This window comes from Excalfactoria chinensis, chromosome 6, assembly GCF_039878825.1.
Source record: "Excalfactoria chinensis isolate bCotChi1 chromosome 6, bCotChi1.hap2, whole genome shotgun sequence".
Lineage (NCBI taxonomy): Eukaryota > Metazoa > Chordata > Aves > Galliformes > Phasianidae > Excalfactoria > Excalfactoria chinensis.
In genome coordinates this window covers 9,060,047-9,078,183 of record NC_092830.1, presented here as the reverse complement: position 1 = coordinate 9,078,183, position 18,137 = coordinate 9,060,047, and the positions used below count along the sequence as shown (strand labels likewise).

General features: G+C 38.2%; 1 protein-coding gene across 2 annotated transcripts in view; it reads right to left on the bottom strand.

Annotated features, from left to right (window-relative positions):
• Positions 1 to 18,137, bottom strand: part of LOC140253702 (rho GTPase-activating protein 22-like) — a 222,330-nt gene that overhangs the window by 130,383 nt on the left and 73,810 nt on the right. Inside the window, exons 3-7 of one of the 2 annotated variants that reach the window (XM_072339446.1) lie at positions 16,685 to 16,863; positions 12,894 to 12,939; positions 10,719 to 10,861; positions 6,943 to 7,005; positions 4,668 to 4,778 (exon numbers count right to left, since the gene is read on the bottom strand). In XM_072339446.1, the coding sequence (XP_072195547.1) occupies positions 6,950 to 7,005; positions 10,719 to 10,861; positions 12,894 to 12,939; positions 16,685 to 16,811 (372 nt within the window). In that variant the 5' untranslated portion in view covers positions 16,812 to 16,863 and the 3' untranslated portion in view covers positions 4,668 to 4,778; positions 6,943 to 6,949. Of the gene's footprint in view, positions 1 to 4,667; positions 4,779 to 6,942; positions 7,006 to 10,718; positions 10,862 to 12,893; positions 12,940 to 16,684; positions 16,864 to 18,137 lie in introns of those variants that run through there. The other variant, XM_072339445.1, reaches the window with a different exon arrangement.

Genomic DNA, 18,137 nt, shown 5'->3' with positions numbered 1-18,137 from the left:
TTGCTGTCAATTTTTTTAGTCAATATATTACTGAAAAAAGCTCTCTGTAGGGTGGTCAGCTTAATAGTTGTCTTCTCTCAAGCAACAATGTTCTCAGTAAAGAAATGGAATAAATCTTTGAAACGAGTACAAGAGAAACTTTTAGTACTTTGGGATACTGATTCTTAGCTTTTATAAGAAGCTGTAACATTTAAAGTCAATTTATATTATACTTGTGAAGGGGTTGTAGCAATGTCCCTATTAATGCCCACATAAAAATCTCAGTTTCATGGCATCTGCTTTGGTGCACGAGAACTCGGGCATGCATCATCCACACCATATCTGCAGTCTTTTTTTCTTTAAGAAAAAAAAAAAAAAGCATAAGATCCAACACTCATTGCACAATTTCCACCACTAATGGGTTTTCATACACATTTCCTACTGTAGTATTAAGAAGAATTTATGCTCATTTCCTCATACATAGACTCTGCATTATGTTAGGTTTTAAAACTGCTTCCAGCTGAGTAAATAGAAAAAGCCTTCAAAACACCACAAGCAGATAATAAATAGAATTGTTTCTGGTGCCAAGCAGTGATGATCATCTTTAATGATTTGAGCTGGAGATTAAATAATGGCTGCAGACTGAACTTTTCATTTCATTTCACTGCTATGATCAACTTTTATGCAAAAGTCTCACAATATTATACAATTTCCCTTCTCTCTCATCTCTTTTATGTATTTCAATATGTTCCACACCATCAGGGAAGCCTTTCAACGTGACTATGATTACAGCTGCTGAATGGTTTGCAGCTAACACCATGGATGATTTTCTGTGTTGCACTTCGAGAAAGCACAGTGTAAAACTTCACAGCCCCAGTGAGAAGCAATGCAAATAATGGCAGCCCTGTTACAAACCACTACTGCAAGCTACGAAAACTGCAGAAAACCAGGTGCAGATGTCAAGCATGTAGCAACTCCCTGTTATTCCCCACTCTGTCATTTTGTGCTAAAGCCCTTGGCCTGGAGTAGGCACAAAGCTCCCTAGGGAACAGTCTGATCATCTGCATTATCCACAATTATCCAATATTCTCATAAACTGGGGGGAAAAAAAAGAAAAAAAGAAAAAAAAGAAAAAAAAAAAAGTGTCTCTGATCCCCGTACTTACAGATTAATGGCATGAAAAAGCTTTTGGCGTGCCCACACTGCCACCCTGCAGGGGCTTTCAAAGTACAGAATGTGCTTTCCTCTGCTGCAAACTGATGGACACAGCAGCCACTGCAAGCATGAGAAGGCACCAGCACTGAGATGACATGCATCCAAGTTCTCACTAAGTGAGAACTCCAGAAAAGGCACTTGCAAAGTGATTCACTTTCCTTACCTAGTTACTAAAATACTCCTTTTTTTTTTTTTTTTTTTTTTTTTTTTTTTTTTTTTTTTTAAATCAAATGTATATTAAGGATTTGGGGGGCTAGAGAAGGTGAAGGAGGAATGGGATCAGATCCTTTCCTTTATTCAGTTAACAATTGTATGTCATACCATAAATCTAGTTTCAGATACTGTGAAATATCAATTAATTTCAGATATCCTGCTGGGAAAATAATTAACTCCAATATTCAGTTTCTAATTATCTTATTTTCTATGGGAATAGTTCAGTGTGCCTATAATGGTTCACTCAGAATTACCTGAGCAAAGTACCCACCTCGTAACTTGCAAGCAGCTTGCTGTATGGCAACTGCAATGAAATCTTATACCATCTCCTGCACCACACTCCCTGCAGGAAGGCAGCTCCCAGTGGAGCAGGCAGCTCTTTCCTCAAGCAATCCCATTGGCTGGGTGCAGGGAGCTACACTATGGTGCGATTCCTTGGCACAGAGCACGTATACACAAGGAGAGCTCAGACATCAGCACATTTGGGTAGAATATGCTTCGCTCTGTATTTTGCACAGTGCTTAGCACCAAAGGGAAGCAATCTCAGCTGGGGATTCTAGATGTTACTGTAACATCGATAAAGAATAATAATTATGTTTATAAAAGCAATGAGGCTTTTAAATGAAATGCACCACATCAATGCAATCTATTATGAGAAATTAGGTCTTTTCTATGGGAAAATTTCTAAGCTTTCGCTTTGAAAGTCTGAAAAATGATGCAGCTACTGCAGTTGGAATGTGACTTCCTTATCACACAAGCATCCCATTATTTACAAATGTTGATAACCAAATGACGATTGGAAAATCATTTCTCATAACTAAGATCTTTAATCCATTTGTCATTTGAATAGAAAACAGAATTAATTTTGGAATACTGATGATAATCCCTGAAGCGGGCATAAATAGCAAAGAAATAATTCTTAAGAAAACAGAATTAAGAGAAGGCAGAAAAATGCTTACTAAAATATGCAGTTAAATATTTTATGCAACATCATCACAGCTGTACATGGCATACAACTCCAAAACAATTGAATCTAAGTAACAAAAGAGGTTGTAACATCACACAGCTGTGAATTTTTGTAATGCAGGTCTTTTTTTTTTCCCAAACATCCCACGGCTGATTAGATAAACAAACTAATATTTATTTAGTCCTCTTTGAAGTTCAGTGAAAGCACCATGTGCAGAAATTTAACCCGCCTTTCATCCCTGTTTCCTGCAGAACACCAATACCCACCAAGAGCTGACCTAGATGAGAATCACTGCGCACAGCTCTAACCAAGGGTTTTGTAATCTCAGCCTCCTGTAACATTTTCATGAGAAACAACACCCAGGGAAAGGGACTGGTGTACAGAAGTGACCACTAAAACACTGACCCATGAGTGATTTCCTATACTGACTAGGAAGCAGTATGACTGGACATTTATGACTCTTTTTAAAAGTACGCTAGGACTACTGAAACAGCTGTACTTAAGGATTTATTTTTTTTCCCCTATATACTCATAATTGACATTTAAATACTCTACCTTTTATTCTATTTGAGTTTGATTATCCACACTATAATTTGAGCTATATAGAATGTAATGGACAAAAGCTCTTTGTTTTCTGAATTGTAAGCTAGTAAATAAAACATGCCGCAGGAAAATGTGAAATATTATCTTCTAATTTCAATTAAAAATACAGTAATAATCAGAAATTTTATTGGGAATAAACTCTATTTCCTGTTATATTTCTATCACACAAAATGTTCATTACATTACCTTTGGGAGAAGTAAACAAGCGGCATTACAAACGCATGCTTTAGGAATTTCAAAACAGTACATCTCAGTGTAGTTTAAAATGCAAAACAAAGTAAGCTTAGGAAAACAAACAAACAAACAAACAAACAAAAAAAAAAACCAGCAAGCTCTTTTCCTCTTACTAATATTCTTAGGTATGACAAAAACTGGGAAATATTTTCTCTTTGCAAAAGAATAGATTTTAAAAGTACCATATATTTTAAGTACTGTTTTCAAGATGGAAACAGATGGAGAACAAATAGAATAGATTTTTAGTAAGATTTTTATGGAGACAAGCCTTCTTTCTTTTCTTTTTTCTTTTGAATGAATGGGCGATTGACAGAATTGGATCCTTGAGTTCTGATATTAGTCAAAACAAGGTTCAAGTCATCAGATTTAAATAGCAAAGACAACAAAATTACGGACCTTGAAAGTCTATAAATATATTTAAATCAATCAGCTGCTCCATAGGCAGCCAACAGTAGGAATTTAGGTTGTGCATAATGGACCCTTTTCAAAATCCACTAATATCAACTGAATGACTCCTACTGACAGAAGTGCTCAAATCAGCACTCAATCATGCTACTTCACTCTGGTTAAGAAGTAATGATAAAGTAGCCCAACTGAGAGAAAGCCGTAACAACCAAAAATTCAATTTTGAGTAACATCCAAAATATTTAGGCACCAAACAAAAAGGCATAGTAAAAAATCAGTGCTAATATTTGCAACCTCATTGAATGCATCAAAATAAATCCTGCCCATTCAATTAAGGAATATATACAATGTTTCTATCAAACAAGACGACTTTGCATGAAGAGGTAAAGGACTGAGTTAAGTCCCATGAAAAAAATAAGCACTTTTTTTTTCCTCTTTTCAATCAAACGCAATGAAATTAATATGGTTAATATTGACCAATTCCTATAAATATTTTAATCTCCAGATTGTGTCCTCAGCACACCACCACCAGCACAGATGCTTTGTCATTCACCCGGCCCAGACCAGCCCCCTAGGCAGCAGGCAGACACCACACACCCAGCACAAGGCCAACCTCTGCATGCCCAGCCTCAGCACTTTAGAGGTACAACCCCCATTCTATGGAAGAGCTGCCATTCCTAACATTACATACTGATTTTCTCACAGCATGTTGAAAGCCTAGTTCTGTACCTTTACAGCTGATAACGCAAAAGTTGAGCAGAACCAGCAAATCAATGGTGAGCCTCTGATAACACAGAAATCTACAAATATCCTTATTACAGCCTAAATTTAAGGTTCTCATTGTCAGACTGGAGGAGTGCACCAAACTGAAGGGGCACAGAACATCTGCAAAGAACATCCCAGGTTTCTCATTGCCACCAGGTAGGCAGATCATTCAGCATAGACACCAAGAGCACATATACATCCTGCAACAGCTGTACAGTCAAGAAGCACCCACTTACCTTTGCCTTTTTACGGATAAGACAGTAACTTAAGTACAAAGCAATAGGTCAGACAGAGAGACAAAGAAGTACATAACGGATCACAGTGAAATCCACTGAGGCCTCCGCACCAGCCAAGTAACTTCTCTCTAGATTTGAGTACACATCATGCTGGAGGAGCACTGTGACAAATGACATATAGAAAAAACAGAGGTAAGTTTTAGAGTCGATTTTTGGAACTCTACCTGGTTGCACTGGTATTAGCAATGTTGGCAAAAATACAAAGACATTCTGAAACACTACTAAGTGGGAGGACAAGATGTCATGATAAGCAGTTAAGCACTAGGCATAACACCTGTAGTGGATAAGATATGACAGAAGTTGTCATGGCAGACTGTGAAAGACCAAATAACAGAGTGGGGCAATTCAGAAAAGGAATTAAGTGGAGAGACTGGAAAAAAAATTGACAAGCTGCAGTTAAGGATATTTGTCTTGGTATCAGACATGATGACAATCTAGTCAGGAGTCTTACAGAGACCTAAGAAGGCTATCTTTTAAGTACTACGTTGAAGTAACCAAAATATTTATATTCTTAGAGAGGAAATTACCATTTGTTGTAAAATTGAGCAGAGTTCTCCCAGCTGTCTTTCTTATTAGAAGTTTCTCCACCATAAAACAAGTCTACAGCTGTTTCTCTACTCACCAAGTAGCAGATATTTCGTGCTGAGAGACTGTTAACTGCTAAGCACAAATATTGTTATTATGCACTCTGAAGTACACAGCAGTCTCACATTTTAGTTCCTACCAAGTTAGCAGCAGAAAGAAAGAGTACATCTGGGAGATCATCTGTGGGACTGGTGCTGACACCAGACTGCCAGACACCCAGCACCACCCTGTAGTGGGATTGCATGCTTATAAATTCACTGACGTTGTCACTTATTATATCACCTATACAGTCCCTTAGTGAAATTCCTGTATAACACACTTGAACAGCATCAGGCACAGTATATTAATAGCATTACTTTTACCTATTTCCTGCTTGTTATGACTGATTTTGACAAGGAAAAGCTCTGAATTCCATCCACTCACTGGCAGCAGAATTCAGCAGAACCACATTAATTATAATGCATTTCACCTTTTGCAGATAGAAGTGAGATCTTTGTGCAACAGCTGGAAATGAGGCAAGATTCTGCTGCAGGGCTCAGACCACGCTACTATTCCCTGCTTCTTGGCAGCTTTTAGGCACTACAGCACAAAACATGATCCTGGATGATGACTGCTCACAACCATCTGCTCGTAACTAACTTCTTCAGTAACAGGGGTGGAAGTGGCAGAGTTGAAAAGTAAGCTGAGGTGCCTTTCTTGCCAGCTCTTCACCTTTCATACACCCTGACTTGGCTTTGCTGTCCCTATTTCCTACGCCCTTGTCAGTCAAGGCACTTTTTTCCTTAGTTCCTCTTTGCTGCTGCTAGAAAGCAACCCCGTTAGAGATGTAGAGAACATCCTGTGCTGTGACCCAAGGGCAGCTGGCAGAACCACCTCAGGCAACTTCCAAATAACTGATTTTTCCCTCCCAGAGCTGTTCTCCTGTAACTCAGGTAGTTTAAGCACAGACATTTCCTTCCGGCCCTTAACAGAGACCTGCAGCTGATCTTACTTTTTACATTTTGTTTCATTCACATCTGCTCGGTTGCAATAAGCCCCAAACCCTCCCCTCAGGTCATCTACAGTTTTTCACTTCTGAATTTTTCACAGGAAGACTCAGAAACTGTAACTGCATAACAAAAAGTATGATGGGAATCTTTGTAAGGACCTGTGCTGGTTACATTAGGATTTGAGCTATTTCTCATGAACACAAAAGTGAAAAGATGTATATCAATCTGCTCTGGTGTGGGAACAAGAGCAGAAATACATTAAATCTAGAGCCAATGCAACCTTATTTCAACTACGTAATTCTAACATGCTTCTACATGGGTACTGTACATTTGTGCACAGGTCTCTCTGAAAGTAATGCCCCCTATTTAACTCTATGGAACCTACAACAGATACAAAAAGCACAATAACACTATTTGACTGAGGAAATTCTCAGCTACAAAACACTGTCTTTCAACATAATCACCACCATCAGCTATGCATTTTTGCCAGCAATGAAGAAAAGCCTGCATGCCACACTCTTAAGAAACTGCATGGCCACTCAGAACATAGCTTATCTTTTATGCTGCTGTTGCTGCTGCTGAAATGCACCACCCACCACCTGCTCAAATCCACTCTTCAGTCTCCATAAACATTCAACAAGTGTTGATGAATGCCAGCATTGTTTCTGCAAAGATAAATTCAATGACGAACCTTTGCTTCATCTGCACTTCCATGTCAGATGCCATTGTGTCAGACTTGCCGCTCTGCTGCCATCTGTCACAAAGCAAGAAAATGCAAGGGAATATTGGTGGGAAAGTTCAACCCCTACTGCTGTACCACCAACATTTGCCTCTGATGTCAGTTGACAAAAAGAAAACCAAATAGGAGGCACTGCATTTGGAGAAGCCTTCCTATGTAGTTATATATAATACGGAGCCTTGCTTTATTTCTGTTTTTTTCTTGCTTAATACTTTTCTATGGCAAAACAAAACAAACAAACGAAACAAACAAACAAAAAATCCAATCACTCACAGTTCATAAAAATGTCATAAAAAGTTCATAAAAATGATAAAAGTTACTTTTTCAACAGTTTGTCCACTGTGATTTACAGCTGCTTTATGACCTGCTCTTCTAGAATCCTTCCTGCCTTCATGAAAATGAAGCCATGTGATTCAGCCCCATTACACTTCTCTTTGACCTTCAATTTACCTGCTATGTTGGGACACAATTTGCAGTTCTGATAGATATAAATGGAGTTCAGAAAGAAAAAGATGGAGTTTTTAACAAAAACTGCTAAGCTAATTTTTGCCTGCAGCGACTGTCATAAATCTACTGTAGGCAAGGCTTAACTCCTTCACCTGCAAAACTAAGCAAGAAAAGAATTGTTTTGCAAAGCTGCATTCAATAAAAATGAATTGTGGTTTTCAGTTTCTCAGAAACTGAATCTATGAAAATTAATCCCTGCAATTGCAAACAAAATATGCATGACTTTTAATATAGATATGCCCAATGTAACATGCTTATGCCCAACTTCTTTTTAACATTTATATCCAACAAAGAGTAATCTAAAATGGAAAGTAACCACCAAATTAATCATTTATTCACTATAATGAAAATGCTATTTTTAGTAATAAGCAAAAATAATTAGAAATTTTCGTTTTCATCCCACATCTAATCATACAAAGACATAGCCTTTTTTCTAAACCTCACTGACCCCTAAAATCTGTTGTTCTGTTCTTCTTTCAGCTAATATGGAATAGGACAAAATTATCACCCATACTAAAAATCATATCAGCAGGTCCTTTTATCACATTATCGATCATCTTGCTTTTAGAGAGAAGCCCAGTTTCCATTCTTAGCTCAAACAGTAAGCGGGGAATTATACACAAGTTATCTATTTAGAGGTACTGTCAGGCTTTACCCTTAGAGAAGACTGAGAACTGACTTGCACAGGCTTGACTGTGGCCATAAACAGCACAATGGACTCTGTGGCTTTGATAAGCAGCTGATATTTCAGTGATGTTCCAGTTTAGTAAGGTAACACTTCTAAAGCACATTTTCTTCAAATCTGAAATTCTGAGAAAGCAACCAGGCTGTTAGATGAGGTGTGGCTGATGGAACTTCAGGCACCCTGAAAGGAAGTCACTGCATCCTTATTAAGTCTTCGTCATGGTACACAAAACAGACAGGATTTTACAAAGTTTCTCCTCACATCTTGGAGAAGTGAAGTAGTTTCAGAAGAATAAGAATCTGACTGCAGATTTTCAACCCTGGACCCACTTAATTGCCTCCATCATCCAAAGGAGAAAAAAAATGACAGCAACAACGATTTGATCTGAACTAACAGCTTCGCAGCTGATCTTGTACATATATAATACTTTTGTTAATACAACAAAAACGGGTATTTACTCTTAGCAAGTTTGCAGATGACACGAAGTTGAGTAGTGCAGTTGATACAGTAGAAGCAATGGATGTTATCCAAAGGACATGTAATTTTGGCCCATGAGAATCAAATGACGTTCAGGAAAACCAAATGCATAGAGTTGCACTGGGGTCAGGGCAGTCCCAGACTGGGAGAACAATTTCTTGAAAGTAGCCTTGCAGAAAAAGACTTAGGGGTCCTGATAGATGACAAACTTAACATGAGTCAGTAGTGTGTGACTACAGCCCAGAAGGCCAAAAGTAGCCGCCTAGGCTCCATTAGCAGTGGGGTGGCCAACAGAGTGAGGGAGGGGATTGTCTCCTGTGTCCTTGTGAGGACATCTGGAGTACTGTATCCACAGATCTGGGGTTCCCAGTAGAGGAGGGATGTGGATCTGTTGGAGTGGGTCCAGAGGAGAGCCATGAAGATGATCATAGGTCTGGAACACCTCTCCTACGAGGACAGCATGAAGGAGCTTAGCTTGTCTGAGAAGAGAAGGCTCTTGAGAAAACCTCATTATGGCCTTCCAGTATTTAAAGGGAGACCATAAAATTCTTGATTTCCATCCCGTTTATGTGATTAGATAGTTATAGAAAAGGAACAAGAGAGAATGGTTTTAAAGTAACAGAGAGGAAACTTAGATCAGATTTCAGAGAAAGTTTTTCATGGAGAATGTGGCAAGGTGCAGAAACAGGCTGCCCAGAGGTTGTGGATGACACATTCCTGGTGCTCAAGACATAGAAAAAGCCTCATGGCTTTTCCGTTTGTTTGTTTTTTGTAAGTCTTAGACAATTTCAAGTTAAAGCTTTGTATTTGTTTTTATCTTCTGGGAGGATGGAATGATTCTATTAGCACATTTTAAACCAAAAGACAAACTCTTCTTCTTGAGACCCCAAGGCAACCTGGGATGAGGATACCAGCCTTTATTCCCCTCCTACATTATTCTTTCCAAGTGGGAAGCAATTTTAAAAACTCGAGCAGTGTGGTTTTCCTCAAGGAGAAGTACATTGTGTAATCAATGATAAATCAGATGCTGATGCAGCTTCTTTGATCTTAAGGATCAAGCAGACAAAAACCACGCTTGCCTGAAGCATCGCTGCACTGGAAAGACAGCACAGTACTACTTTGCGTAACACTTACTGTGTGATGACATACACACCAAGATAGGCAGATTCTGTTAGACATTACCCACGCATCAGTGGTCTACCTTTGATTTGCCCAGCCTCTGAAAGCAAATAAACTCAGCTTCATTAGTTTTCTTGGCATTGAGATGCTTTGTCAGGGAAGGAAACTTCTGGTACGCAAACACAAAATCCCAGAAGAACATAAACCCACTGTCTGAAGAACGGGAACAAAATACATCTTATCAGGGTTTGCAGATTGAGTGGATTGTAAGATATTGATCTCTAGCTTTATTTTATTTAATTTCTTTGTCTACTTCCAAGCCACGCAGTTAGTATGATTTTCAGTTTGGCTGGTTAACATGAACTGCAAATAGTGAATGCAGAAATATTTTGATCTATTCTACTTCCAATCAAATTTTCATAATATAAATGAAGTCTGTACAAACAATTTGCATCTACAGCTAGCTTTGGTGCCCAAAGGCCAGATGTACTGAAATAAGAAACTTACTGAATTCTATTAATATCAAATGAAAGATACTTGTTAACCTTCATGTGGTTTCACCAGCACCCGAAACAAGTGTTTTTACATGAACTGGGCAATGGTTCCCTTTTTCATCTAATCCGTATCAAGCTTCTCATAAACTGCATCTTTTTAAAAAAAATAAGACAAGGCTGAAGGATCTAACCATTTATCTGGAACATTTAAACCTCACTTAGCCACCTATACTTTCAAAATCACCCTATTCAGTGATTGGAGGTAACGTCAAATATTAGCCACTGAAGAGATGTCACTGAAGTCAATTTCTATCTAGCTACCAAATTCAGGATTCTGCACAAATAGCTTGTAGGCATTTCTCTTCTTTTATTGAAACAAATCTATACTGACATCTAAGGAAAGCCTACCATCTGCTGGGAGCCAGTGAATCCTTATTATTCCTTACCTGAGATGAACGGGTATTTAAAGGTCATTTTTTCCTGAATGTTCTTCAGGTTCTTTTCATTAGATCGCAAAGCAAAGCCCATGTCAGCAAGAAGGTTAAGAACAGTGAAGTGAATATTCTTAATATAAGCAGAATAATTTAACCTAGAATATGATAAAAGAGACTGTCACCATAAAAAAAATAAAATAAAAAAAAAAATCTGTAAAACAAGTCTCAAAAGTGTGAAAAAAATGAAGAATGAAGTAACTAAGTACAACTGTCACATTTTTATCCACTGTGGAGAAACAAATCATTTAGCTTAGGCTTCAATCCTCCGAATGAACCACAAAACACCCACACCCAAGAGAACAATGTAAATGATTATTCTCACAGATATTCTTGAGTTGGGTTGGTTTTTTGTTATCGAACAATCTCTCCCTTTAACTAAGTTTTGACTGCTCTGGTTTAGGCTGTGCCAGTTAAGAAAGCTTCCATAGCACCAGCTTTAGCATACGATCAAGCTGTTATAATATTTATTATTCCAGTCTTTGTTTCTTTGTTCTGAATATCCTGTTTCCCTCAGTAATGAAGTTTCATCTGTTTTCAGCTGCTCTTAAGAGGGTGTCATTATTACTGTCTAATATAAACTGTAATCTAGTCTGTCATCAACAAGAAATATTTAAATATTATTTAAAATGCTAATCATACACCATGAACATCTTCCAGATTACACCAAGGTACACAGCACATGTGTATGTGTCGGTGACACAGACTATCATATAAGCTTTATTTTCTTGCAATAGCAGGGACAAAGAAGTACATTTTTCTTAGTAGTAAGCAATAAATCCTCAGGGAGGTGGGAGGACTGTAAGAGCTGTCTTACATTTGGGAAGCAACAAGACAGAGAACCTTCCCTATAGGTTGCATTAACTAACTGTATCGGTGTGTTTTTGTAAAGGGTTTGTTCCCTTCCAAGGTCATTATTGAAAGCTAAAATGTAAAGTACATTTTTAGGGATTTAAGGGATTTTGGGCTGCTGAGAACTTCCTTTAGAAATTACGCACTCTGGCCAATGTGAAAAAAATGCATAGAAAATTCTTCCTACGCCTGCAAAGTACTTAACCTATTTCTCATGTTCTGCAAATGGAGGCAATGTTTCCTAAATATTCCCTCAATCTGAAAAAATCAAACTTCATTCTTTGTATGAAAATTTCACTAATACGCATGAGCAAAGAAAGTTAATGCTAATTAATCTACACTTGAAGTACTCTGTTATCAAAACACACTTTTAATTCATTTTGAGATGCAGTTTCTGCCTTAATACATTTATTGACATATGTTCTGTGAAGAGACAAATTCAACAACAGGGATGCTCAGATAGTTTTAGCTGGGAGTAATCACTGAATTATGATGTTCAGAACTGTATTTGTTTTGTCTTATCTGTTAGTCTCAGTGGTTTGTAATTCTCTCTAGCACTTTGTTTAACATGTAGGTTGAAAAAAATAAATAAATAAAAATCAATCTTTCTTCTGCACATAAATGCTTGCAGAGATGTACATCTCCACCATATTCCGGTGACACAATAAGTAGTGTTTCCTATTGCAGCTGAACTACACCAGAACAGCTATTAGGCATATCAGCCAGCACAGCTGAGCTTTATTATCAAGTGAGAATCTGACCTACCCTGACACACTTCAGCATTCTATATTCAGACAGCGTTGTAGTGCGATGTAAATCACTGCCAGCTTATTTTCATAAAAATACTTCTTAATTTTCATTGTGATTATGCAAGCTACACCACAAACATAAGTGAGAGAACACTCCATTCTCATGACCCATTCTGAACACACTACAGTTGATTTTCACAAGGCTCTGATGAGGTTCTACTGAAGGGAAGGAGTTTGCTTTTTCCAGCAATGACATACCAGAAATAAGTGAAATCAGATTATACGAAAGGATAAAGGAACCCTATGGATTTTTACAAGTTTCCTTTTTCTGCAAAACTGATGATGTTATACAAGTTAAACTTCTCAGTAAAACAAGAGCTTTTAACACCCTCTCTTCAAGACACGCATATCATATCACACAATAACTGAGACTGCTCTAAGGCATAAAGCATGCCGTGCCATACTCATCCACCTCTGAGTAGTTTCCTAGGAACTGTCTGAAGAAGAACTGCAACAAGAGCGAACTTACAGCAGAGCAAACTTGTGCTTCACCAGGGACAGGCATTCAGGTCTTACTGGAAAACAGATCAGTATAGTTTCACATACTAGTTTTATTTCCCTGACCTACAACTTATTACAGGTACTTTAAATCAAAAGTATTTAATTTTCAGATATTTTGTTTACTATACAGCAATTATTTCTGATAATGCAGACTTACTGAAACAAAAGGGAACACATTTTCATAGACTGAACTCTAAATAATGAAACCTCTCCCCCTTCCTTCTGCTAAGCAGGGATCTATTTCATTTTCTAAGCAGACTGCTGCACTCAAAACATTTCAAATGAGGCAAGAAAAATGTTTGTGCCATCCTAAAGTCCTCCAAACCCTGCTGGGCAGCTGGCTGTACTGGCCATAGATCACACTACCAGGTGCTGACCATGCTCTGCCAGCTTCTACAGTTGTCTCTAGTCCTGCCATGTGTTGCCTTAGAGTGAATCCTCATTCGATTTCCTGCTTAATTGCTCAATTCAGCATTCATTTGCTAATGGTGCCTCTTTTGCCAGTCTACCATGTGTTTTTTCATCATTTTGCTTCACTGCTAGAACCAGTTGAATAAACAACAATCCATAATTCGGTCACATTCCCACATCAAAAACACCAAGTTTGGTCCTCCGTCATACATAAAAATCCTAATTGTTTGCAAATATTTCTGTTACAAATTGGTAGAAATACACTGACTCTGAATTTTCTGCAAGTTCAAAGAAATTGAAAATCACTATTAAAAATATACTGGTCATTATCTGCTACTCATTAGAAATATTCCATTCTGTTTAACCCAGAAGAGTGCAGATAGGTACAAAAAAAAAAACATTAGGGCAAGTGCACAAATGCAAACAGTGCCATTTGAAATCGCTTTTCAAATGACTGCTAAATACAGATAAGTATCCAATCTTCTCCCACATATTCTTTAAGAATGTCTTTAATTATCACTGTTAAATGCTCTCCAGGGTTTCTGTCCACACCAAATATGCAACAGTGGGCACTGAAAGTTGAATTTGAAGCTTCTTTGATTTCAAATGTAAATGCACACTTTTATTGAGAAAGAGATGCTCAATTCAACAGGTTTGAGCCTTTAAACTTGAAATTATATAATTCACAAAAGGAATCTAGTAAATACTGAAAAGCAGCGTCCTTTGCAGAGTAATGTTCTCCAGCTAATATGCTGAGATCTAGCAGCTCCAGGATGAATCAGAAGAATAAAATAATCACTATTTTCTAGAAACCAAAACTTGATGCCACAGATGGAAGCAATCTACAACTGAGACTGCAAACCTAACCTTCCTGCATTCCACATCCTGAAAACTGGCTGAAGAGCCACACCCTAAGGGCTGTGCACAGGAAAGTCACTAGAGGAGTATGGCAGCGTGTGGTATTGGGACCAATACAGTTCAATATCTTCACTAATGCCCTGGATGATGGATCAAAATACTAAGTCAGCAAGCCTGCAGATGCTAAAGAACTGCACGGAAATGCTGATGTACCAGTTGGTTGTGCTGCCATGCAGACACCTGAGCAAAAATAGAAAAACAGGGCAACAAACATCATGAAGTTAAAACTGAAAGACCAAGCCCTGCACTTGGGGAGCAGTAACCCCAAACACTGGAACATGTGGGAGTTTGAAATGCCAGAAAGCAATTTCATAGAAACATGGGCATACTGGAAATAGTCCAAGAAAGGGCCATGTGGGTGATTAAGGATTTGAAACACTGATAGTACGTAAGCAGGAAGTAAGAGAGATGGCATTTTCTAGTCTTGAGAAGAGGCTCCAGAGGGATGCTATACACATGTATATAAATAAATACCTGATGGGGAGAGAAAGAAGATGGATTCACTTCAGAGGCACGTAACAAAAGATCAAGAAGGACTTTCCATTTAGATTTTCATCTAAACATAGGAAAAAGCTGTTTAATTACAAGGTTGATTGAACACGAGAACAGGTTGCCCAGAGAGAGCTGTAGAGTCTCTAAGACATATACAAAACAAAAACAGTCCTGTGTACAGCTGACACTGATTTGAGCAGAGTGGATGGACCGGATCTCCAGAAGTCATTTTCCAACCTCAATGATTCTGTGAAAAACAGCACAGCCAGGTGGTCTGTTCAGCTTTGTCCACTCAGAGAATGACTGGAAAAAGACAGACCTGAATACACCAAAAGCAAAGTGATGTACAAAACAACATTTGTTCTGGCTGACGTAGCATGTCTGGCATAGCTACATCACTGTCTGACAGTACAAATACCAGACAAACCTTCCTCTGCTTCTGGCTGTTCTGACAAAAGCAGAAAAGTTTCCATCTTGCTTAAAACACAACAACGAACTGAAAATCCTCACTTCTGAATAAGGAAGGCAGTAAAACTAGGAGATGCCAATTCAGTATTTTATCTTTATCAAAGTTTTCCATTATATTTGAGTGAAATCCCCAAACAGGAAATTTCAAAACAATTGCATTTTTTGTTGCCAGTACTTCAGGCATCTTAAACTGTAGAAATTTAGCCTCTGGCACAAAATGTTCCAGTGTGCCTTCATATTTATTTCACAAGTATTTGAAGTCTGATACCACATTTCAACTTTTACAGCTAGAAAAAGTGTAAAATCTGTTTTTTGCGAATCTTACCAAGTCTTTGGCTTCTCCTTAATTCTTTGAACACCTGCTTATTTAAAATTAATACACCCACCTCCCTACAGTACTGCTACAAGTTAGCTCCAGAGAAGCAGGTGGATTGGTACCTCATAATGCTAATGCACTAACAAAATGGTAACTTGCAGCCCTAACAGGGGTGCTGCAGGAGGGAAGTGATTTAAACACGGTTTGGAAATCTATCAAATATTGAAACTTTTTAAAATTAGAAGTACAATCACAGTAAATTACATCAAACGTTCAAACGGTCTCACAGAGACAAGTGGTTAAAATTATTTTGTCAACTTAGATGAAAATTCCAAATGTCTTCAGATTCAGATTATCCAGTAGATCAGCTAGAAGCTTGCCAGAAGAGTTAGGAGACAGAAAGAGTAAACCAAGGAGCATAGAAAGAAATCACTAAAATGTCTGAAGATTTTTTCCTTAAAACTTGTATGAAATTTACAATTTAAAATGCATGTTAGATTGTTTTTTGGTTTGGGGTGTTTGTTTGTTTTAATACAGAGGTTTTCAAGTACCAGCATGCTCTTCCATGTGATATTAAAATAGCAAAATCTCAAGGTTCTTACTCGTATTTACACATTTCACCAAAAAACATACTGAGAGCAGCAGATGTTCCTAAGTACAGTGAATTTTCCAAAAGGAAAAGTCTGCTTGATGGCAGTGGTAGGGTTAAAATGAGAAAGCAATTACCACTTTTTGGAGAAATCAGTACACATGTGGCATGTCATTATATGACTATTCTGGGAGATTTCTCTAAAACATCAATCACATAAATTGGGACCATTCCACAACCATCGTTATTGTCCTAAATCCCACTGGTAGTTTTCAAAATTATTTTGTCATCTTGCTTATTTTGCTCGCATGTACAGAACTACAGAAATACATAAAACTAATTATATACAAAAATATTCTTAAATATTACACCACCTGAAAGCAACTTAAAACAGCCAAACTAGATGTAAGCATGGTATAAAATTCTTACTCAGAACTATGGAAAAGACTGAATTTCAGCTAATACAGTTGGACTGAATCTCAAATAAAAAATTAAAAAAAAAAAAAAAAAGTAAAATATTCGACTAAGGGTCAGAAAATCACACAGAGCAGAAAATACTTCTTACCTACAACAGTTAATTCTGGAACACTGGGAGCAGGTAGCAGCAATGGCAGGTGCAAGGCAGGGACCATCTCATGCTGAAGCTCACTCTCTGCCCAATGCTTCATTTCTCTACATCTTTCTAGACACATCTCTCATCCTAGGCATTAATTCTTCTACTTCAACACAACAGTTTTCTATTCCCTGGAAAAGGAAAAATGAAACAAAATGTTTAGAAACAGACCTCAGTGTAATGAACCTATAAACATGCACTCATCCTGTTAAGGACTTGTATGTTCTCCTTTTAATTACAAGATTGCAAAATCATGACAATCCATAAGGACCCCCAAGTTCTTCTCTTCAGGGTTGCTCCCAATGAGTTCTTTTCGTATCTGGGATTGTCCAGACTCAAGTGCAACACCTTGCACTTGGCCTTGTTAAACCTCATTAGATTTTCACACACCCACTTTTTGAGTTTGTCCAGGTCCCTCTGGATGGTGTGCTTCCCTTCTGTTGTGTCAACTGCACCACTCAGCTTGGTCTCATCAGCAAACTTGCTGAGGGTACCACTCGATCCCAATGTCTTTGTCATTAATAAAGACACTGAAGAGCACTGGTCCCAAGACAGACCCCTGGGGGAAACCACTGATGACTACCTTATATCTGGAAATAGAGCCATTGAAAATAACCCACTGGTTATGACCATTCCACTAACTCTTTATCCACCAGACAGTCCAGGCTTCAAATCTGTATCTCTCCAATTTAGAGATAAGGATGTAGTGCAGGACAATGTCAAATGACCTTGCACAAATCCAGGTAGATGACATCAGTTTCCCTTCCTTCGTTAATCGGTGCTCCATCATAGAAAGTCATCAGATGGGCCAGGCACAATCTGCCTTTGGCAACGCCACTCTGGCTGTCTCAGATAACCTCCTCATCTTGCACATGCCCTAACATCTCTTCCAGAAGGATCTGCTCCATGATCTTTCCAGCCAAAGAACTGAAGCTGTCCAGCCTGTAATTCCCCGGGTCTTCCTTCCTCCCTTTCTTGAATACAAGAGCTATGTTTCTGTTTTCCCAGTCCCCAGGGCTTTGCCTGATGGTCACAATTTTTCAAATATGATGGAGGGCAGCTTGGCAACCACATCAGCTACTTCCTTCAGAACCCTGGTATGCAAGTTTACCAGCCCCACAGACTTGTAACCATTCAGTTTCATAAAGTGGTCTTGGACTGTGAGGGATTCTGCCAACCTGAACCCTGCTTAGAAGTTCAGAGGCACAAGAAGCCTGGCTAGCCCTGAAAATTGAGGCAAACGATTGGTTTGGGTGAAGCAGGCAATATTTAACAAAACAGACATCTTTACAGAAACTCATAGGAATCAGTTAAATTAACATCTATCTTTAAATTAACACTGGCCAGCATTTGAATGAATTACTAGCTTATCACTAAAATAGGTAGGCCTACCTGCATGTGGAGA